At 38.2% G+C, this 24469-nt stretch overlaps 2 protein-coding genes across 3 annotated transcripts; one reads left to right on the forward strand and one right to left on the reverse strand.

Annotated features, from left to right (window-relative positions):
- On the forward strand, positions 3215–21044 carry LOC109828878 (rhodanese-like domain-containing protein 4, chloroplastic). Its single transcript, XM_020395861.1, has 8 exons — positions 3215–3995; positions 17830–17932; positions 18053–18142; positions 18613–18687; positions 18780–18854; positions 18999–19079; positions 20001–20249; positions 20549–21044. Exons 1-8 carry the CDS (start codon positions 3391–3393, stop codon positions 20594–20596), a joined length of 1326 nt encoding a protein of 441 aa, XP_020251450.1. The 5' UTR covers positions 3215–3390; the 3' UTR covers positions 20597–21044.
- On the reverse strand, positions 21281–24087 carry LOC109828879 (bidirectional sugar transporter SWEET3b-like). Of its 2 annotated transcripts, XM_020395862.1 has the most exons (7): positions 23779–24087; positions 23515–23684; positions 23396–23432; positions 23079–23301; positions 22346–22507; positions 21696–21815; positions 21281–21613 (listed from the first exon to the last, which is right to left on the reverse strand). In XM_020395862.1, the coding sequence occupies exons 2-7, from the start codon at positions 23549–23551 to the stop codon at positions 21479–21481; spliced, it is 714 nt and encodes a 237-aa protein (XP_020251451.1). In that variant the 5' UTR covers positions 23552–23684; positions 23779–24087; the 3' UTR covers positions 21281–21478. The 2 variants fall into 2 exon arrangements, with proteins under 2 accessions (XP_020251451.1, XP_020251452.1); XM_020395863.1 differs by having other exon boundaries at positions 23515–24087.

The following is a 24469-nucleotide window of genomic DNA, read 5'->3' on the forward strand; positions in this document are numbered from 1 at the left end:
TCTTGATAGTATTTAGCTTCACCATGGGAGCAAAAATATCGGTGTAATCAATTTCTTTATTCTGTTGGAATCCTTTGACAACTAGCGAAACTTTATATCTTCTGGAACCATCCTGCTTCTCTTTCACCCAGTACACCTATTTGTTATAGAGTGTCTTCTTACCTGTGGGCAACTCAGCTAGTTCCCATGTTGGGGTTTAAGATGAGAGAATTCATCTCTTCTTTCATGGCAAGCTGCCACTTGCTCGCATCTCCACTCTGATAAGCCTCATCATAGCTTTCAAGCTCCCCTCCATCTATCAACAACAGATAGTTTATATATCTCCTGCTAGGTACAGGAGGCCGAGAAGATCTTCTCAATATCAGAGCTGGTGTGTCAGGCTCCTGTGCACCATTCTGTCCAACAGGCTCTTCTGGCTGAGGACCTTCTGCATTGGGTTTTTCCGAGAGGTTACTTGGGACAACATCTGCATCTACAAATATTGACTTGCTCTTTAAGTCATCTGTCTTGTGCATGACCTTGTGCATCTACAAATGTTGACATCCTTCAGCTCCCATACTGGCCCGTTCAACTTAATTTTCACTACACCTTTGCCCACAATAGCACACGGTTGATTATCACCAATGTATACATATCCAAGATTTCCAGAGACATACTTCTCAAAGAATTCTTTAAGAGAAGTAGCATGGAACGACGCTCCTGAGTCTAACATCCAATATTACTCCTTGCTCTCCAAAAAGCATATCAATGCGTCGTCTCCTCCTGAGGTGGAAGTAACATTCACCTCTGCCCTCGCCTCATTCTCCTTCTGTGCACTCTTGAACTGATTCTTATAGTCCCTTGTTTTCCCATAATTCCAACACTCGATAGCCTTTGATCTGTTGCTTGGATTCTTGGATTTGGGCCTCCTGTCCTTTGATCTACCTCTGAAGTTTGATTCGCCTCGTCCATTTCCTCTGGTTGAATTTTTACCTCTTGACTCTGTATGCAATATTAAAGAGGTTGTAACTTCACCCGAATCTCTCCATCGGATCTCCTCACCGAGAACCAGATCACGAACGTTATCGAACTTCAACTAGTTGTTTCCCGACGAGCTACTCACAGCTGTGGCTATAGCATTTCAGTTTTCTGGTAGGGAAGACAAAATGACCAACGCTCGAACTTCCTCATCAAATTCAATTTTAACTGAACTCAATTGGGTTATGACCGTGTTGAGTTCATTAAGGTGTTGTACAACTGATGCCCCTTCCGCCATTCTCAGATTGAATAACTGCCTCATCAAATGACCTTTGTTCACGACTAATGGCTTCTGATACATATTTAAGGGTGCTGTCATAAGACCCGTCATGGTCTTCTCCTTCGCAATATTGAATGTAACATTACGAGCTAACGTCAATCTGATAACTCCGAGGGCTTTTCTATTTAGAAGGTTCCACTCGTCTTCCTTCATAGAATCCGACTTCTTCCTCGAGAGGAGTTGATATAGATTTTCTGATACAGATACTCCTCTATCTGCATTCTACAGAATCCGAAATCTGTTCCATCAAACTTCTCTAATCTCACTTTTATTTCATTTGCGACCATCGCTCTCACTTGAATCTGATTTCCTCTAGATCGTTTCAAGCTTTGATACCAGTTGTTGGGGAAAATCCGGGGCTACGCTAAACCCCTAGAACAACAAAAACCCCAGTATAGAGAAAAGTACATCAAGGTTTACGAGGTTCGGCAAACTTGCCTATGTCCTCGGGAGCAACACAATTAATTTATTATTAAACAACAAGAAATTATAATGCAAGAGCAGATCTCAAACTTAAGATCTCTTAATAAATACAAATCAATAATGTAGCTACAGTGTTGATTCCCCCTCTTTAATAAATTCCCTTCTTCTTTAATTCCCTTCCTCAAAATCTCGTGAGCTGAAGGAGAAAGAAGAGAGATCGCGAGAGAGGAGAGAGAGAGTCGCCGCCAGAGGGAGAGAGCACGTGAGAAGAGAGAGAGAGAGAGAGAGAGAGAGAGAGAGAGAGAGAGAGAGAGAGAGAGAAACCCCCACGAGATCTGGGTTTCCCTTTTATAGGAAAACCCTAGCTGAGTTGTCGACAGGCTGTCGACAACCTGTGAAGAGCTCGCCTGCACTCGAGGAGCTCGCCTGCTATGCGTCGAGCTCGCCAGACGCCACAACCTCACCTGCGTGGGGTTCTCGAGCTCGCCTGACTCGCCCTCGCTCGCCGTCGACCTCACCTGCTCGCCTGCGGAGGTTTATGTCTACACCCGACATTAACAACCCTAATACCCTAATAATGCTGATTTCCTCGTCATTCAGTACCCTAAGTTTATACATCATACAAATCTAACCTTTATACCCTAAAATATGTGAATTAATACAATTCTAACGCTACTACAATATATTCCTATTTTGCGAATATCAGATAATAATCCACATGCAGGGTCCGCACTACGTAGTAAAACAATGCAGTGGATATCATGTAAATGAGTGCTTATCTCAATGGATAGAGATTGAGGACGAGAGAGTAACAATGTTATTCAAGCTTGACAGATTAAAATCTAGTACTTAGTGATGTAATGTGTTATGGACAACCAAAAGATATCATGGAGTTATTCTACGCATACTGTACCAAATACGTGCATAGTTTTGTGATGCTTAAGGTTTGATGATATCATTGAGAAAGTTACAATGGATGCATATGGGTTTTTACTGAGGTTATAAGGGATGCATATGGTTTTTTGTCTTGTAAATCTAGATAAGGGGATATACCCCTATTTAAAGCTTATGTTCACAAAGCAGGTTACTGAGTTTTTCTATATCAAAAAACGTAGGCAGCTGAAGTTTTGGTTCATATTGTATAAGGAGCTGGGGTATCTTATTCAACTTGCTACCGATGAAAATTTTGGAGCGTTTAAATAAATCCTATAAACTCTGTTTATTTCATGAAAATACATTAGAAAACACTAAGTAGCAAATAAATTTATTAAAATTTATAGGAAAAGTGGGTGTAAAATTGCAATAAAAATTACCGGTCACCCAATCCTAACTCCAAAGTTCAGGGGTTATGTAGAACCCTCAAAATGTCAGGGGGGATCTTGTGAAATTAACCCAAAAAATATTCCTCCAAGCATCTGATCCTTATATCCTACGTGTCCCTCAGCCATTAGAGATCTTCCTATCCTTCTTTCCACGTCAGCAAGCCCATTCCCAACCCGGGAACTCTGAAACATTCTGGACCAACCGAACTCCAGAGAAAAGCTAAGGTTTTCTTCCGGAGTACAAAATCAAATACAAAAAATTCCAATTAAAAAAAAAAACTCCACTTTGATCATCAATTTCTTCCAAAACCCATATCCCATAATTCAAAATCCTAATCCCATTATGCGATGGAAGTCCTCAATGCAGCAGGACTAACCCCAATCTCACTCCACAAGCCAACTTCTCCCACTGAGAGAAGAACAGAGGTCAGAAAGCTCTTCCCTTTCAAAATCCCAAGAGGCATCACTTCAAACTTAGCAGCATTCTCCTCTGTTCTCTCTACCAATGGCCTGGCCAAGGCCCTGACTTATGAGGAAGCCCTCAACCAGTCAATAGCCAACCCTCCTGAATTCGCGGGCTCCTCCGATTTCGACATCGGGAAGATTCTTGATGGGATTGTTAGTTTTGGTACAGAAAACCCTTTGGTGATCGGCGGAGGAGCTGCGGTCTTGGCTATTCCCTTGATCCTTTCGAGAGTGTTGCAGAAGCCTAGGAACTGGGGGGTGGAGAGTGCTAAGATTGCTTATTCGAAGTTGGCGGAGGATGTTGGTGCTCAGTTGCTTGATATTAGAGAGCGAAGGGAGTTTAAAGAGGTCGGGAGCCCGGATATTCGGAGCTTGAAGAAGAAGGCGGCGGCGGTTACATATAGAGGAGACGACAAGAACGGGTTCTTGAAGAAGTTGGCATTGAAGTTTAAGGACCCGGCGGATACCACATTGTTCATTCTTGACAAGTAAGATGATGTTTTGTCTTTCAGTTTGCTGAAATTTGGTTTATTGGTTCTGTTTGTTAGGGTGCTTGATTTATTTGGTTGCTTCCATTATGATTGTCCCTTGGAATGTCTATTTCATTTCAATCTAGATTGTTTAGATATGCAAACAAGTAGTATGGCAAATCAGTACAAATAAATTATGAAGTTTAAAGACTTTGTTTGCATGTTGAGCAATGAACGGATAATTGTTGCTATTGTTGGCCTAATAGCTGGCCCATTACTTGGAGGCCTAGTGTTTTCTTTTGGTTACCCGGTTTGCTTACGAGTCGTGCCCTAGCCCCTTTCGTGACCACTCGTTTGCAATGGTACTCAGCCGCTCTCATTCCTCTTCGTCCTGCACCGCTGCCCCTTGCCCATCTCGTCCTGCGCCGCTGTCGTTGAGTCTCATCCCCTGTAGGTTGGTTCCTACCTTCGCCTTCCCTCCCCGTGTCGGTTGCCCCCTTCCCTATATATGGCGAAGGGTTGGTAGTAGCTCGGAGTGGGAGTGAGCGTGGGTGTCGAGATCTTGAGCTCTGTGCTTTACCCCCTTTGTGCGATCCTCCTCCCTACCTGCGCTCTGTGCTCCTTCGAAGGCTCTGTGCTTTCAACCCCTTTGTGCGATCCCTCCTGTGAGCTTTGTGCTCTCACCTCCTTTGTGTGAATCCCCTTTCCTCTTTGTGAGTGATTTAAGGTGAAGATCAATGGGCTCCCCTTTGTGTTCTTGGTTGTGCACAGTTGAAGAAGGAGGAATGATTGAGCAGGCTTCTGAGCCAAACATCGACGACGATCCTCAACAGTGGTATCGGAGCTGGGTGAGTGTCGCTGTCTTTTCAAAACCGCCGATCGCCGTCGGATCGCCACTGGACCATCGCCGGACCATCGTCGGACCGCCGCCGGACCTCCGCGTGGGCGTGGGTAAGGTCGAAACCCTCTCCTAGGGTTTCGCTCAGGTATACTCTGCCCTTTGTTGAAGATTACAGTTAATCTATAGCTTTGATGAAAATTTACAGTAAATTCTGATGATTTTTCTGCTATAGTTACATGTTATTTTTCCTAAAAAATTAGTTTCTGTTACTGTTTGTGCTTGTGTGAAAGAACAAAGAGATTGAAACAAGAACTCTGTGTTCATCGTTCTTCTCATTTGTTCGTGCTAGTTGCTTCACACGTTTCGAGCCGGATAATTACCGAAATCATCGTGCTATTTGCTGTTTATTTTTCTGTGTGAAAAATATCTACTGCTAATCAATATAGTATGATTCAATATGGTATGGCTCCGTTCAACGGAAAATCTGATTTTAGTATTTGGAAACAAAAAATAAAAAGCATTTTAATTCAACAGAAGTCTTTTAGGACTGTTGGTCAGACTTATTTAACTTCTGACACTGAAAATAAACGGGCGGAAATGAACAAAAATGATTGTTCCATAATTTATTTGAACTTATCTGACTCTGTGATTAGAAAAGTTAGAATTTTAGAATCTGCTAAAACCCTTTGGGATAAACTTGAAGAACTCTATACTGAAACCTCTTTGCCCAGTAAAATATTTTTGCTTGAATTTTTTTTTAAATTTAGATTGGATATGTCTAAGGATATTGAGGAGAACCTAGATGTTTTCACAAAACTTATTTCAGATATTAAGTTAACTGGTGATAAACATATAGACGACTATACTCCTATTGCCCTTCTAAATGCTATTCCTGACTCATATATTGATGTGAAATCTGCTATTAAGTATGGTAGAGATGAGGTTACCCTTGACATTGTGGTCAATGGTCTTAAGAGTAAGGAATTAGATTTAAAACATTCTGGGGGAAATAATAATTCTGGTGAGGTTATGCATGTGAGGGGTAGGTCTCAGAATAGGTCTAATAACCAAAAGAATGCTATTAATGGGGAATCAAGTAAGAAAATATTCGAAAACGAAAGGGGTAGATCTAAGTTTAGGTCTAAAGTTAGAAGATGCTATAATTGTCATGAAACCGGTCACTTTATTAGAGATTGTCCTAAGCCTAGGGAAAATGAACAAAATGATTATACTAATATGGCTGTCTATGAGGGCGAAATGGGTGAAATTTTCATGATTAATAATCTGTGTGATTATGCATATTTGAACTCTGTGTTATCTGATACTTTGTGTAAATCAAATTGGTTAGTAGACTCTGGTTGTACTTTTCATATGACTCCTTTTAAAAATATTTTTCAAACTACATGAAAATAGAGAATGACTTTCTGTCAATGGCAAATAAAAAGAAATGCAATGTTTTAGGAACTGGTGATGTATGCCTTAGGTTTTCTTCTGGTTCTGTGTTTGCTTTGAAGGATGCTAGGCATATTCCTGATTTACGTTATAACTTGATTTCTTGTGCATCTCTAGAAAATGATGGTTTGGAGGGAAAATGGGGTAAAGGGGTTATGAAATTTTTGAAAGGGTCTCTTGTTATTTTTACTGTTGAAAAACAAAATAACTTGTATGTTTGTCATGTTGTACCTGTGCTTGATTCTGTTAACTCTGTGATAGGTGATAAATCTATTTTCTGGCATAATAGATTAGGTCACATCAGAAATAAAGGATTAGAAATTCTGCATGAAGATAGTCACTTTGGTAGTGGCAAAGGATCCTCAACAGAGAGGATGAAAAATAATTTGAGGATTTTCGGGAGTGCTGGCTATGTGCATCAAAGGATTGATAAGTTAGAACCTAGATCTAAGAAATGTGTTTTCTTAGGATATCGTGAAGGGTTAAAAGGTTATAGGCTTTGGAATAAGAGTGAACTGGGGTTTAAGGTAGTGATAAGTTGAGATGTTATTTTTGATAAAAATGAATTTTCTTGTTTACCATTACCTGTCCCTATTTCTGAAAATGATGCTCCAAATAAGGTGGAGCAAATGCCTATTATTAATCAACCTGAATCACATCCTAAAGATATAATTATTAAAAATCAAGATAAGATTATTCCTAATGAGGTGGAGCATGATATGCAAGAAATAGATAACATGCATGATTTGAATGATTATCAATTCACTAGGGATAGAGATAAAAGAACTATTAGGAAACCTGAGAGATATAGAGATTGTAATTTGATAGATTGTAATATGTCTGAGTTTTTCTTTAATGTGTTTGAATCCCTTGAGTGCTTTGAACCTAGGAATTATAGAGTTCGGTCCTTTGTGGACTTTCTTTAATGTGTTTGAATCCCTTGAGTGCTTTGAACCTAGGAATTATAGAGTTCGGTCCTTTGTGGACTTGGCTTTGAATTTCGACTTTGGGTAATTTTTTTGAACCTAGGAATTATAGAGTTCGGTCCTTTGTGGACTTGGCTTTGAATTTCGACTTTGGGTAATTTTTCCCATTTGCTTTGTGAGTTGCCTTTGTGGCCTATTAACCTGCTTTGTACTTGGGTAATTTTTTCTTTGCTGTGTGTTGCCTTTGTGGCCTATTAACTTGCTTTGTGCTTGTTAGTAGCTTTGTGTTTTTTTCCCCTTTGAACTCGATGACCGTTTGGTAGAGTTCGGTCCTTTGTGGACTTGGTATGCTTGGTGATCTTACCCCGATCTTTGTGATCTAGAGTTTACTTTGTGTATTCTCTATCATTGCTTGTATCTTCTTTGTGATCATACAAGTAATAATTTGGCGATGATGAGTCCTGCAGTTTCGTGTTGTTTCTCTGTGCACTACCTTGGGCCAAATGTGAAGATTGTTGCTATTGTTGGCCCAATAGCTGGCCCATTACTTGGAGGCCCTGTGTTTTCTTTTGGTTACCCGGTTTGCTTACGAGTCGTGCCCTAGCCCCTTTCGTGACCACTCGTTTGCAATGGTACTCAGCCGCTCCCATTCCTCTTCATCCTGCATCGTAGCCCCTTGCCCATCTCGTCCTGCGCCGCTGCCGTTGAGTCCCATCCCCTGTAGGTAGGCTCCTACCTTCGCCTCCCCTCCCCGTGTCGGCTGTCCCCTTCCCTATATATGGCGAATGGTTGGTAGTAGCTCGGAGTGGGAGTGAGTGTGGGTGTCGAGATCTTGAGCTCTGTGCTTTACCCCATTTGTGCGATCCTCCTCCCTACCTGAGCTCTGTGCTCCTTCGAAGGCTCTATGCTTTCAACCCCTTTGTGCGATCCCTTCTGTGAGCTTTGTGCTCTCACCTCCTTTGTGCGAATCCCCTTTCCTCTTTGTGAGTGATTTAAGGCGAAGAACAATGGGCTCCCCTTTGTGTTCTTGGTTGTGCACAGTTGAAGAAGAAGGACTGATTGAGCAAGCTTCTGAGCCAAACATCGACGACGATCCTCAACAATAATGAAGAAGCATTAGGTCCTGAAAATGAGTGTAGCTGAATTAAGAAATTTTGAGATTGAGATGGAGCTAGGGAGACAATGTTGTGCTAAATGGTCTGATGAGCTAACTTCACAGGTAGTTAGAGATAGCTTAAATTGAAGGAAGGAGAAATCTGCTTAAGGTAGATTGTTGTGAAAGAGTCAGGGCTAAGGATTTACTTTAACAAACAGGGACGAAGGCAGTTGAAAAGGATATGGCAGTAGTAATTACACAAGATGCGTGTTAACAATGGTAAAAGGAGAAAAACGATCTATGTAATCAACTCAGAGATTTGAGGTAAAGACATTATTATTAGAATTGTGTCTTTGATTCTATATATAACTTCATGAGAATTAGATAGAATCAGAGATCTATCATGATTAGAAAATTGGGTCTCATCATGATTAGGAGTTTGAATCCTATTATAATTAGGAAGTTAGGATAGAGATATGATTTTGGTTTTCCTATATATATTCTTCTATTATTGGAGGAAAAACCAAGGAGAATGGAGAAAGCTAATATTCTTATAATGTAGGGTTAGCAGAGGGCATAGCCTGATTCAAGAATATTATTCAAGAATATAATGTAGGGTTAGTAGAGGGCATAGCCTGGTTTTATGGTCCTTATCCGTGCAAAATATTACAACATTAGGAGAGGGTTTCATAATCTTTGTCCGTTCAAAAGATTGTAAGGAATGAGTTTTGGAGAGAATATGAAAGTTGATTATGTATGTGAAGTTGAGAGATTGAGAGATGAGAGTTGAGTGGTTTCTCTTATAGTTCTTCCTGATACATAGTGTATTTCTCGTATTATTGCCCCGTAGATGTAGATCAAAGTTAGTCGAGCAAACCACGTAAATCTCTCTTCTTTTTAATTGTGTGTATTTTTATCTTATTGATTGTGGGTTGGCTTCCGAGTTATGAAGATTGTAGTACGCAGGAAGACTAAATTCCTCAACAAGTTGTATCAGGGTCATGATGATGGATCCATGAGCGAGTTTACAAGATAGACATCGTACAAAAGTGAAGATCGGTAGCGTTACAAGAGTCAAGATGAAGAAAAAGAAAAGAAGGTACTGTAGCAGCATGAATGCTGTAGCGAGGGGAACATTGTTCACATAGGTGAAAGTTTGGTTAAAAATTATTGAATTAAATCCGACGGTGCAGATTAATTTTATCTTCTGATCGAGGGTTTGGAGGCGAATTTTGACGATCCAAGAGTTGATTTCTAGGTTTTGGAGTACTCTAAACCTAATGGAAGGGTCTGATTTCTCAGATTAGGCTCGAATTAGTCAGAAGATGGAGGAAAATTCTAATGGTGGTGACGAAAGAGATCTGATGGCAAATAAGGCAAATAAATATGTGACAGATGAGATTGGTGTAGAGAATTTGACGTGATTCTAACAGTAAAGTTGTCAACATATAATTTTTCAAAGTCATAGCGGGAGCAGGAGTTAGTTGATGTGTAGACTTAAGGAGGATAGTGCCAAATTAGGTGGAGCTTGCAAGCAGGCATAAGTGAGTGACACACATGCTGATGGAGATGGTGACATTGGACTTGAAGACGATGAGTGCTTATATTCGGTCCAAGCCAAGTGATGGAGGAGATAGAGGCATCCGGCTCGTAGTGTGGAGTAGGAAAAGGGCATCGATATAGTTTGAGATGAGCGATACAGGTGGAGTACGAGGACAACAAGTGTGGGAAGGCTATTGTCAAGTTTAGTTTGGGAGGAGAAGCATGGTTGATTAGCTTCTAATGTCATAGGCGGCGAAGATCTCTTGGTTCGCACAAGAGAGATGGATGCACCACAGTGAGGTAGATGAAAGTGAGGGTCATATGACACGTCCCAGTTAGAATGCAGATGTTCTGATTACGAGTGCTGGTGCTTCCATTTAAAGTGAAAAAGAATAGAAGATGCTAGCGGGAGAGGTAAAGTTTCAAGACAGCGATGATATATCTTCAAGGGAGCTTGAGAATTAAATCCAAAGTGGAGGTTGTTGGAATTGTATATTTGATTCTTTGTATAATTTTATGAGAATTAAATAGGATTAGAGATCTATCATGATTAGGAGATTGATTCTCATCATGATTAGGAGATTGAATCTCATCATGATTAGGAGTTTGAATCATATTCTAATTAGGAAGTTAGGATAGAGATATGATTTTTGTTTTCTTATATATATTCTTCTATTATTGGAGGAAAAACCAAGAAGAAGGGAGAAAGCTAATATTCTTATAGTGTAGGATTAGCAGAGGGCGTAACCTGATTTAAGAATATTGTGTAAGAGGCGAGGGTTTTATAGTCCTTATCCGTGCAAAATATTACAACATTGGGAGAGAGTTTCGTAGTCTTTGTCCGTTCAAAAGATTGTAAGGGATGAGTTTTGAAGAGAATATGAAAGTTGATTATGTATGTGAAGTTGAGAGATTGAGAGATGAGAGTTGAGTGGTTCCTCTTGTAGTTCTCCCTGATACATAGTGGATTTCTCGTATTATTGCACCGTGGACGTAGGTCGAAGTTGGTCGACCGAACCACGTAAATCTCGATATTCTTCTTTTTGATTGCGAGTATTTTTATCTTGTTGATTGTGGGTTGGCTTCTGAGTTATGAAGATCGTAATATTGCGGAGGACTAAATTCCCCAACAATTATAGTTGTTGTACGTTACTTAAAGGATGGAACGTTTGGAAACCGTCTACAAAAGAAGAACAAATTGTATTATAGCTTTCATGGATTCCAAACAGCGAAGAGACTACCGAATGATGGTCCATCAAATATTTTGGGCAGATATACAGAGACAGAGAGAGATTATGTGCCAGCCACAATCAGGGGGTTAACTCTAGATGATTCACCTTAAAAGGTGTTGTCCCTCATGGCTCATCACAAATGGCTTCTTGGTGCTGCTGAGCTTAATTTTAAGTTATTTTTTGTTTGTTGGACGGGTGGGCACTAGCATAGCTTCATAAGTATTGGAGCTCTTATGACATTGATTTTCCCCCCTAAAGACCGTAGCCTGATCTTGAACTTGGAATCATTCAAATTCTTACCCCATGCTCTACTGACGAGATAGACTTCAGTTACTGACACGAGTGACTAAGAAGCTCTTTTTTGAGTTCTCAAACCATTTTCTGGATTCTTTGACTCAAGCCTCGGCTTCTATTAGGGTGGCAATTTATGACCCGACCAATCATCCCGATCTGACCCAACCCATTTATAATGGGTATGAGTTGAATTACATGGGTCGGGTCATAAACGGGTTAACCCAAATTTTTTCATTTATTAAATAGGTCAATTCGGGTTGACCTGACTGACCCGTATAACACAAGCACCGATCCGCTGTAAGAGAAAAAAAAAGAAGAGAAGCCCTAGATTTCCTATAAACACGCTGTAGAGTGAAAAAAAAGAAAAGAAGAAGAGAAGCCATAGATTTCCCATCACGAAGCTCAAGCGGTGAGCGTCAGCGAGCGGCGAGTGGCGGCGAGGAGAGAGGTGACAAGCGTCCGAGAGTTGATTGCAATCAGACCATCTGCTTTGGATCCTCCATTAGTCGAAGGACCAAGTTCTCTGCGAACTCCATCACAAACTTCATCGTTGATGCTTTTGCTCACTTTTCGCTCGCTATCGCCTTACTTTATCAGTCGCCTACGACGAAATTTTGGTATTTGAAGGAAAATTTGCAACAAGCCCTTTAACCTTTACTGCTTAATTTTAAGTTTAGTATGGTCATGTAGAGAACTGCTGAGCATGATAACACTGCTGAGCCAGGTTATGAAGCTGGGCCTTGGCAATAATCTTGATTGCCTAACATTAATTATACATTGCTTATTTCTCGTTTCTAATTTGTATTTTCTTTTCTTTTTAGAAATAATATGAGCTGTCCTTATTGATTACTTAGGTTTTAATCAATGGGGATTGGAGTTAAAGATTATGGAAATTCCATGATCTTATTAGAGAAAATATATAGCTGTTTGGTGTGTCCTACAAGCATATGTTATTAATACACTGCTTTCTTCTCCAAAAAGTTCGAAGAAAATGATATCCACAAATATTTATAGGTTTTTTCCCACCTAAACCGCCCTGAAAACAAGATGTTACATGAAAACCACCTTCAAAGTTTAACTTATACGGAAACCACCTTTAACTGGGATTCTGATTGCAATCAACTACCTTGACCAATTTTTGTAACAAAAATTTGTCTAAATTTCCAAAATATCATTAAAATACATGTGCTAGGCACATGACATGTCTTCTTAATCAAAATTAGTGTCAAACACTTGTTTTTTTAAGGGTGTTTAAGGAACTATAGTCAAATTATCATCACAAAATACTAATGAAGTGAGATTTGATAAACGTGTCATTCGTGTTATATGGGTCAGGTCAGACAACCCGTTTAATAAACGGGTCGGATCGAATTGGCCCATTTATTAAACGGATCGGATTGGGTCACACTTATACGAGTTGGGTAAACTATAACCCGACTCAACTCGTTTGCCAACACTACTTATGTACTTGTCAATAGTTCCTAAAAAGAAAAGGATTTGTGAATGACAACATGACGCTTAACGGTGAATTGACCTGGTGTTAATCAAGACCTTGCTCCAAATTTCCAGATGTGTGTGCACTGTGAAAACTATGAAATAGAAAGAGACTATGTTGATACCGAAGGAACGTGCCTGAAGCAGACTACCAGCTACAGTACTATGTGGATTTTCTTTTGTATCTTAACTAGTCATGAACACCGTGCAAAGCACGATATATTATTTTTTCCTGCTATAGTAATCCCGATTTTTTAATGCTACAATAATATTTTTAAAATTTTCTGGATTGCTACAGTTCCAGCCTCTGCTACAGATTTTTTAAATACTACAGCATCCCCGTGCGCTACAGGGATAAATTTTCCAAAAATGCTATAGTAAATATTACTGTAGTATGAATAGTGAATCTTGAGTTCTCTCATTTGTATAGAGGCGTAGATTTAGGCTCGTCTTCGAAATTTATAATTGAGTTGAGTATCGTGATACTCTGGTGGTTTGTGCATAAGGGTTAAGGAAACCTTCTTTGCGCACTGATATGTACATTAGGTAAATTGCACTAAACCGTCAAGATCTTTCTGTTTTGTAGAAACCCCCAGTAACTTTCAAAATTTCCCTAAACCCCCCATAACTTTTGTTGAAAACACCCAATATCTTTTGGGTAAATTACACTAAACCCTCAGTAACTTTCAAAAATGTCTTTTATGTTGTTTTTTGGTATGAGTTTATGGAGGTTATCTGTGAAAATGCAGAAACTTGTTAGGGGTTTTCTGTAATTCCAAAAGTTAATGGGGATCTGTATTGATTTTGAAAGCTTTTGGAGGATTACTGCAAAAAGCTGAAAGTTCTTTAGGGTTTAGTGTGATTTACCCTGTGTATATTATACAAGAAATATTGAAGTGCTGAAGAATCATTGTGGATAAAGACCAAGCTTAGATGCACCTTTGAGATATGAAGGTAGTTGTACACTTCATATTATATATGTTCTGAAAGCTTTTTTGTCTTTGAACCAATTTGGCATAACATTTACTAAAGTAACACATCTAAAAAGTTTGAAACAGATAAATTCATAGACTGCTACCCTACCATAAAAGTCTTACTAAATTCAATTTATTCTATATATTAAACAATATGCACTTGTAAGATGTTATAAAAAAATCCCCAGGATAAACTAATATCAATTACACGAAAAATATCAAGAACACACGAACACAAAGATATATATGGTTTGGCTTGTAGCCTATGTCCACGGGCGAAGGAGGAGAAAAGCTTTACTAAATTGTGAGAAATACAATGTGGAATCTCTCAATCACTCAATCCTAAATCACACCCTGAAAACCTAATACAACTTTCTCAAATAAAAGAACAAAAGAGAAGAATATCAATTCGGCTTCACAAAAGAACTCTCTCTTCTTGATTGGTGCTCTGAAGATTGATGAATCTAACTGGTTTGAAAGACTGTTCTTATATAGCCTTGTAGATCCCAACACATTGTTGTCTAAGGAATAAGAGTTCTAATAGGAATAAAAGTTCCCATGTCCTAAAACCCAACAAGAGTCCAAGTAGGAATAAATCTTTAATATGATTGGTTGTACAAAGTCTAATATAAGTAGGACTCTTGATCAAAACAAACCAAGCTATAAAAGGAACTCCCAAAGCAATATGGATTTAAGTATTTAAGGCAACCTATTACAAAACTCAAATGCGTAGAAATCCTTCACTCCAAAAAATAGCTTACTTTATCTTCTCCAATAGCCGCACAGGGCATCTAAGTGTGACACATATCGATCAAGTCCAAGCCCAACCTGAACTTACCACCTGAAAGAGGCCTCCTCAACAAATCGACTGAATTATCCGCACGGCGACCGTAGCGCTTAGTGAAGTCATCATTTGAAACTCTTGAATAGCTGAAGGGCACAAAATTATCAACAGACAATGCATAAGCTACAGTGTCTTCATATCTTCTCGGTGGTCGGATATCTCATCTAGACCGATCTCTAGCAATAGTGTATTCTCGCTCTTCCTACAGCTGCGAGGTGCTTCATCTACTTGAACGAAATCTAGTTGCTAAACTCCTATAGTTTTATCCTGCTAAAAAACTGAATCACGAATTTCCAACTCCACCATATGTTCTGTAGTACGCGCCTTATCATCAACTGAAATGGATGATGGTTTCTGGTGGAACATAGCAGACTCATCAAAGGTAATATCATGGCTGATAATAATCTTAGGAGACTTTGAATCAGGGCACCACAACTTAAAACCTTTAACACCCGATGCATAACCTAGGAATATGCACTTCTTCGTTCATGGTTCAGTTTCCCTTGACTAACATGCGCATATGTAGGCAACCAAATATTCTAAGATTCGAATAATCCGCAGACATATCGGACCAAACCTCCTCTGGAGTTTTACAATTAATAGCAGTAGATGGTGACCGATTCACTAAGTAACAAGCCGTATTCACCGCTTCCTCCCAGTATTCCTTACCTAAACCTGCATTGAATATCATACAACGAGCTTTCTCTAATATAGTTCTGTTCATACTGTTCTTCCACTCTATTCTATTGCGGCATGCGAGGGATTGTACGATGTCTAACGATTCCCTTCTTCTTGCAGAACTCATTAAATTCTCCTCCACAAAACTCAAGGGCATTGTCAGTTCTAAGACTCTTAATTAGCCTTCCCATCTGCTTCTCAATCAAAGACTTCTATTGCTTAAAAGTTACAAACACCTTATATTTATATCTCAAAAAGTAGACTCGAACCATCCTAGAGTATTCATTAATGAATATCAATAAATATCTTGAACTATCACCCTTCGAGGCAACTTGAGAAGGTCCCCAAAGATCTGAATGGATATAATCCAAAGTACCTTTAGTCTGATGCATTTTCATACTAAAGCTGACTTTTTTTTTGCTTTTCGAAGATGCAATGCTCATAGAATCCTAATTTTCTTGTACTCTGTCCACATAAAAGACCCTTCTTACTCAACTCGGTCAATCCACGCTCACTCATATGGTCAAGTCTCATATGCCATAAACCAGTAGTATCAGCTCCTGATATCGATGATGCAAATACAGGCCAACCAATAACGGTAAAACCCTATAAAATATACAAGCTGCCAATCTTCTTTCCTTTCATAACTACAAGAGAGCCTTTGGTAACTCTAAGAACTCCACATTCACCTGAAAAATTACACTCAAATGCGATTAAGAGTGCCCAAAGAGACGAGATTTTTCCTTAAACCTAGAACATGCCTAACATCTATCAAAGTTCAGATGACTCCATCATGCATCTTAATCCGAATTGTGCTTTTCCCAATAGTCTTACATGAGATGTTATTTTCCATAAGAACAATTCCACCATCAATAGTTTCATAAGTGGTGAATCAGTTCCGATTAGGACACATATGATATGGACAACCTGAATCCAAAATTTAATCATTCATGCTCCTATTTATATCATCTGTAGCTAACAAAATCACATCTTCAATAATATCAATTTCAACGAAGTCCTTCTTTGATATTTCTTCATACTCTTCTTGTTTATTTTTGTTCTTCAATCTGTAACAATCGGCCTTGATGTGTCCTTTCTTCTTGTAATATCTGCAGGTTAGATTCATGTGCTTTGATTTATACATGTTACCTCCAAAGCCCATTTCTTCCGTTCTTCTTTGAACAAACAAGCCATCAGCTTTATTGCCGCTTTTACTTGTGGTTAACTCTTTGTTGATTTTCTTCTTATTCAACAAGTTTTCTTTAATGTAGTTGATGCTAATAGAATCTCAACCGTAAATCATAGTATCCATGAAGTGCTTGTAGGAAGACGGAAAATAACACAATAATAATAACATAAATCTTACTAAAATCTGTAATCACAGAATTAAATTTACCAATATGAGATTTGATGAGTGTACCTTCCAACATCTAAAGTGTTTACAAACACTGGTTCAAGAGGAGGCAATTAGTGAGTGACTTCGTCAAATACAAATCCTCCAATTTAGACCATAAATCAGCGTCTGTCTTCTCTGTGAGAACTTCTTGGAAATTTTTTTTTGTCAAACATAACTGGATCACTGTGAGAGGTCTATCATCCAACTCGTTCCAATCTTCCTCCGTTATAATAGCAGGTTTTTTTGACTTCTCGAATAAAGCCTTCTTCAATCCGCTCTGTGTTAACACAAAGATCATCCTAACTTGTTAAAGGCTAAAACTGATGTTGTCATCAAAACATCTCGATATCCCACTTCGTAGTGGTTATCGTCATATTCTAGTCCGATCGATAGCTGAGGGCTCTGATACCAATTTGTTATGACAAAATTCCCAGGATAAACTAATATCAATCACACGAAAAATATCAAGAACACACGAACACAAAGATATACGTGGTTCGGCTTATAGCCTACGTCCACGTGCGAAGGAGGAGAAAAGCTTTACTAAATTGTGAGGAATACAATGTGAAATCTCTCAATCACTCAATCCTAAATCACACTCCAAAAGCCTAATACAACTTTCTCAAATAAAAGAATAAAAAAGAAGAATATCAAATAGGTTTCACAAAAGAACTCCCTCTTCTTGATTGGTGCTCTGAAAATTGATGAATCTAACTGGTTTGAAAGACTGTTCTTATATAGCCTTGTAGATCCTAACTCTTTACTGTCTCATGAATAAGTGTTCTAATAAGAATAAAAGTTCACATGTCCTAAAACCCAACAATAATCCAAATAAGAATAAACCTCTAATATGATTTGTTGTGCAAAATCTAATGTAAGTAAGACTTTTGATCAAAACAAACTAAGCCATAAAGGAAACTCCTAAAACAATATGGATTTGAGTATTTGAGGTAACCTATAACACAAGATTTCATTATGGATGTTGGACTTATTAACAGTAATTGACTGTGCTCGAGCATAGAAGCTCACCATGATTTCAATTCCAATAATTACCAGGCCATTAAATAATGGGATGAATTGCAGGTTTGACGGAAACTCTGAATTGGTTGCGGAACTGGTTACGGCTAATGGATTTAAAGCGGCGTATGCTATAAAAGATGGTGCTGAGGGACCTCGAGGATGGCTGGTTTGTGTTTCCGGCTTTTGTAAATTCCTCCATAAATAATTTGTAACTTCAAATTTGCTAGTTAACTCATATATAAATGTAATCGTTCTGAGGGTTTTTCTTTGTTCTTTTTAATTGCAGAAAAGTGGGCTTCCTTGGACCGCACCTAAGAAGTCCATAGCTCTTGATTTTAGTGAAATAAAAGACGCGATAACGGGTGCACTGGGAGGAGTACGTGGCTAACTTGATTTTAGTGGCAATTTCAAATTTACCATGTTCTACTTATATAGTATTTCTTTGTTCTATTTTCATTGGTGCCTTAATATCTTAGTTTGCATTAGAGCAATTAGCTTACAGAAGGACAGGGCCATGAAAGTCAAGGATTAATTTCACAAACCCCCGAGAAGTTTGGCCAATTTTGGGATAACCCAAAAGGTGAAATATCACTTCACCCCAAAAGGTTGGCATTTTTCTGAATCTACTTTTAGACAACCCCCAACTTTTACTTCGAGGGGTCTGAAAATTTTTGGGCGTCAAGTGACATTTCCAAGCCTTTTGGGTCCATCTCAAAACTGACCGGACTTCTTGGGGTTTTTTCCAAAATTTTCCCTAGAGTTCAAACTGTGATTACACTGAGATATGCGCTCCAAATTCTAATTGTGATAGTCTCACCAAGATGATACCACCGGAAATAAATGCAGGATAGCTCGGACAGTTTTCCTCTTACTCTTGGACTAGCAGCAGCCACTGGCCTAGGTTTGTTTGCCTTTACAGAGGTAGGTTGCCGGTTTTTATTCCTTTTTCAAATATATGTAGAGAAGACCTTGTTGCAATATCGGCACTAACTAATAACTATTCACTATTGCAGATTGAAACTGTGCTACAGCTTTTAGGTTCTGCGGCTATTATTCAGTTCGTCTCCAAGAAACTGTTGTTCGCGGAAGTTAGTACCTGGCATCGACATATACTGAAATTCTCCAAATTCACTTTCTGTTTTTTTTAGAATTTTCATGTAATAGTTTCTTTTTTTACGCTCAGAATGCTAGATGGGTGATTATTAATGTTCTTCTTCATACTCCACTTGCAGGAACGCAAGGCAACTCTGCAACAAGTTGATGAATACTTAAATACAAAGATTGCTCCCAAAGACCTTGTTGATGAGATAAAGGTATTGTCAATTCTTGCAACGTTAGTGTTCTAATTAGCTCTGATATAAGAAGGCATGTGATTGGTGTCAGTGTCAAATTTACTTGAGAGGGTTCTCTCTCTTACAAAGTTATGGTACATTTTTTTTAAAGAACCTACAGAAGCTGAGTGTTGCTTCCGGTTTCATAGGATCATGATAAGTACATAGAATGGGAATGACACAGAAATAATGCACTTATTTTCTGTCATTTCACAACCTTCGTTGAGGAATCTTTTACTGATCATGGTTTCCTTGCACACCGATTTCGTTTCAGCGATAAGAAAGATGAAAAATAGGGCATATTGAGGGGAAAAGAGAGAGTGGCTCTAGCAGAGATTGCTTTTTCTCTATCTTTTCTCAGAGAGATTAGTTCTCTTTATATAGAGGTCTTTCTCAACTCCCCTCCACCCCCATAAGGAGCTGCCTCGGGTTAAGTTATGTTTCCCCTTACTCAAACCAAGTATTTGCAAACTGAAAAGTGAAATGAAAGGAGTACGTATTAGATTTCTTAATTTATTTGACATTCCTGTATAAATTACTCCTATATTATCCAGTTAGGAACTATTATATAATGATAAGGAAAATATGTGGGCTTTTGAGTCGATAACATTTGTTTTTGAGTAATGTTATGCACCGTATAAAATCACAAATATATGCAAACAGCTTGATCTGTTGCCTTTTACACTTATTGAAGTATTAAGTTTTTGAGCGGAAAGGTTTAAGTCATCTATGACGCATCAGTATCTGATCCTTTTGCCCTCAAAATGGGCCTGTATAATCCTGTGAAGCACCATTATTGCTTTTTTTACTTATTAATCATGGAACTGTGTATCTCTCCAAAAGGTTTAAGGATTTGAACCTTTTCCCGTTACCATTAAACGGTCTCATTTTTTTTCCACTTAGATGATTGGTAAAGCTTTACTACCAGCACCAATTAGTGCAAAAAGCCTTCCAGCTCCGGCACAAGAAGCTTCAGAATCTCCAGCATCAGCTAGTCCGGTGATGAAAGCTGATTCTGTACCTGAAACAAAACCTGAGATTAAAGAAGAGGCCCCAGCAGAGCCTCCTCCAGCTATCAACTCAATTCCCAAATCAGAAGTCAGTGATGAATCACTTCCTGGTGTGTCGAGACCTCTTTCACCATTTCCATGTGTAAGATTCTGTCTTTTTCCCAAACGTTTCTATTTTCTAATATTTAATTTCTCGTTCTATATATATTCACGAACAAAAAATATAAATAAATATATAAATCTCATCTCAGTTCTTACTCAAGCAAGCAGATCAGTTATGAGGCATCACGCGTCGTATCATTAGGACATGGACATCATAGTTGACATTATATTAGGAGAAATGAACATTTTTAGAATGTTAACAAATAGTTTATTTCTACCTTAATAGTTTTGCTATGTTTCGTTTACGAATAACCTTTTTATGTTTCGCTTCATCTGCAGTATCCAGATTTTAAGCCGCCATCTTCACCTTCTCCAGCAAAGCCTTAGAAGGTCATTTCTCTGAGATCCTAGAGCATTTTACTTGCCAGAAGATATATTCAAGATGCTGATGAACATGGGATTTTCGAAGTAACTGGATAATCTCTATAATTGATGGTTACTCCAAGAAAATTTTGAAGCTAGAGGTGGCTAAAGTTGCACACTCCTAACATTTCTATATATCGTCTAGTCTATATTGTTTGTTTTCCGTATTTGTACTGGGAATTTCCCTTAGTGGGAACTTCCCTTCTTCTGTTTATTGAGAGGCGAGCTTAGGTTTCTGGAATGTGGGAATAATAACTTGATTTTTCTGTGATACTTGGCTTCAGTAGTCATGGAACATTAGCTGCTTTATGGGTGACAAATTAAGTTTCTTTCTTTTACCTTTCACTATTTTGAAATCTTTTTAAAAACAATTACCAATTTATGGAAGGGCATAGACCCTGGATGTAAACTCTGAAGTTGTAGTGAAGCTTTGCCGGTCTGGGTTATAATTCTATACGCCAACTTGCTCATGCATGTTGTGGTAACTTTATATGTGTCGAAACCTGGACTCAGAGAGTGATATCTTTTTTTAATCTACTATAGAAATCTGCAGTCAATGGATTAGAATGTGGATTGCTCTGATACCATGCATGTCAATGGTCTTGTTCACTCCACCATAACGTATTGACGAGGGTTGAGAGTTATAACTTTATACTCTAAAAAAGCCCTTGTGGTAGCATTATATTTCTTCTCACATACTTAACCAAGTGACAAGATTATGCGAACGTCAGTCACAAGTGCATATATTGATTACTGCTAGGATGAAAGCTAAAAAGAAGGGATTGATTTCTTTTCAACCCTTCAAGAAAGCTCCAAATAAATTCTTTTATTCCAGTATCCATCAATTCAGACAGTTAGTTTTTCTTCATTTTTCTCCAGCTCAGTGTTCTTCGATTCATCATAAGTTTCCTTCTTGTTGTTATATATGCAATATAAAACCAGCTGAAGGATTCCCAGAGGAGTACCCACAAAATTGGGTGCCTGCAACAAATAAAAAGAGATTAATCAGTTAGTTTAAGCCTTGATTTCACATAAGCTACGGATGAATTTTCAGGTTGCCAACCGCAATGAAGAACTCATGGCCTAACAGTCCGTAAAGCATCCAGAGAGAACTCGAGAGGAAGGAAAAGAATGACAAGGAGAAGGGCATGAACTCCACACTTTTTGTCTTGATCACTAGCCTCTGCAATTAAACAGGAAGAAACTACGACAAAGTTATTGTTATATTTATAATTAAACATCCCTTGATGAAGTAGAGTTGCTTGCGACCTCTTTTTCAACTGATGTTATTGAAGCTTAAGCATTCATAAGCACAGCTGTGTAGAGAGTTTATGCTAACTTCAGATAGGTTGAATATAATTTATAATTCATACCACAACACACCAGCAAAATTTTTTTTATATTAGGGTTAATTGCACATGGACCTCCATAGTATCATTGTTTTGAACTTTCTGTGTAGTTTCATTTTAGCGAAGGGATGAATTTTTTTTGACTCTTTTTCCCTGCCTCTGGGTGTAACTAGCTAGTGAGTCTATTTGAGGGTAAAAGAGTCAAAAAAAGTTCAACCCAGGAGATCTATCTAATAAATCGAACAACAGATGTAGTAAGTTCAAAACAACAAAACTACAAGGGTCTACGTGCAACTAACGCTGTTATTATAATCAACAGTACCAGGCTAAAGTGAATAACATAGTGAAGGGGAAGAGCACGAACCATGGCTACTAATGGAGAACCATACATGGCTATAGAAGCTACAAGTCCGATGCTTCCAACAAACAATTTTCGATGAGGGTGATCATGCAACAGAAAGCTCGAAACAAATACAGTCATACCGAACAGAACAATTACCGGCACCACCATCAGAATAACTAATTTCTGCAAATAATCAAAGCGGTATTAATTAATTAGGAATAACAATGACTGTTTATGCGCTTAGAGTCCCTTCGCCTATTGAGAATATGCTTGAGGTTTACAAGTGGGATATAAGCTACAGAAAATGCGTGATCAAACCCTACAACATTATATGCCAATAAATAAACAGGGTGATCGGCTACAAGTATTTACCTTGATTTTCTGACCATATTTAATTAATTCACTGAAAACTTTCGAAACTTTGTTCCCTGCTTAGTTGTGTTTAAAACGTTCAACATATTTTGACACACACACAAACGTGAGTTTTGAGCAAGTACAGGCCGGGATGCAGTTACAGTTTTATTATATGAAACACAATACTGATAAAAGTTGCAATAAATAAAGTATTTAAGTCAAACACAGTACAGTTTTGATGAGATACTATGAAGAATTTCATCAACTTAATTGTTACCTTGTAGACTAATTTATGTCAAAATGACTGTTTGAGGTTTAAAAAAAATCTGTTAATGGCATAAAACTGTCAGCAAACCATATTAACAAGAAACTCGAAACAATAAGAGAGAAATATTCTTGCCTTACGTTTTGGTGATGCAAACCATATATAGATTATAATGAACGAGCTCTCAAGCAGGATTCCCAAGCCATTAATGGTGGCCACTGTAAAGTTCTCCGAACCTTTGCTTACCACTGGCATACTGAACCATGTATATAGGAGGCAATTCAGCAGAGCTATGATATAAGGAATACACGAAAACTCCTCAGTACTTCCCTTTCTTATAACTCTTCTGAAAGTAAATCTGCACAAACAAACAAGAACCAGTTGTGGTACTTAGTGTCACTATAAGATTGTTCATATGAACTCAAGAATGCGAGATATAGAGGACGAAGTACATAGGAGCTGTGTAAAGGAACAAGGAAGCTGCATTCCCTGCAAAATATAGATGATAAACTATTAGAACAGCCAATATTCTCTCCTTGCATCATATAAAGGAGATTGAAGAGAAAAATACCTAATATTCCAACTGGAAACCGCAAGCTCTGCCCCATTAATTGTTCAAGTTTAGGGATAAGACTAAGCTCTCAATGCTAACTGAGACTGTTATTGTGTAGAGTCCTATTTATAGTGGACTTTGAAAGCAATCTTTATCCCACCTATTCTTAATAAATCTCTTGGCCTTCGCTGTAATATATATGTGAGCATTAGCCCAGGATTTTATGATCAAGGAATTCTCTTCTAACTTTAGCATATTCTACGCACCACTATCGTTTATTACCTGAAACACTGAGCTTCCATCGGTTGCTTGAAAAAAGTATCTTTTGGTTCAAATTTAGTTACTCATTTCACATAGTCATCACAAAAGAACATTTGAGCATTTTTCTTTTTATGAGTGGCACATGTTACATAAAACAATCCACTAATATGAATCATCTCAACTTGCAAAACATATGTATAGCACAAGAGAATCGTGAAAGAGAAAAAAAAAGAATTAGGCTAAGATTGACATGAATGGTTCCAATTACAGAACTTATTTTATTCTTGTGATTACAAGCGAGTTCTATTCCCTTCAACGAAAATTATTAATGATTGCGGGTTTCTTGGTGGGTTATTGTTGAGGCATGCTTATGAGATAAGCTGTTTAAGCGAGTGATGAAGCTTTCAGATTGAAAAAGAGGGGAATTTAATTTACTGGTAGTCTAGTTCGTGGAGAGAACCATTACAGCATCAATTCTTATGTTTCTGGTTCCCCATAAATTCCTTGTGAGCTACCAAATACTAGCCTTTTATAAATGCCATGATTCTTGTGCCTGATGCTTAAGTGTTGTTTGTTTCAAGACAGGCAGTTGTAACATTGCATTACTCATGATTCCTATGCTTAGTGCTGAACTGAAATGTTTGCTTACTTAATGAAAGCCAATTTTGATTAATGTAATGATGTATGCTAATTATGCCATGAGCTTTAATCA

The sequence above is a fragment of the Asparagus officinalis genome, chromosome 1 (assembly GCF_001876935.1).
Source record: "Asparagus officinalis chromosome 1, Aspof.V1, whole genome shotgun sequence".
NCBI classification, from domain to species: domain Eukaryota; kingdom Viridiplantae; phylum Streptophyta; class Magnoliopsida; order Asparagales; family Asparagaceae; genus Asparagus; species Asparagus officinalis.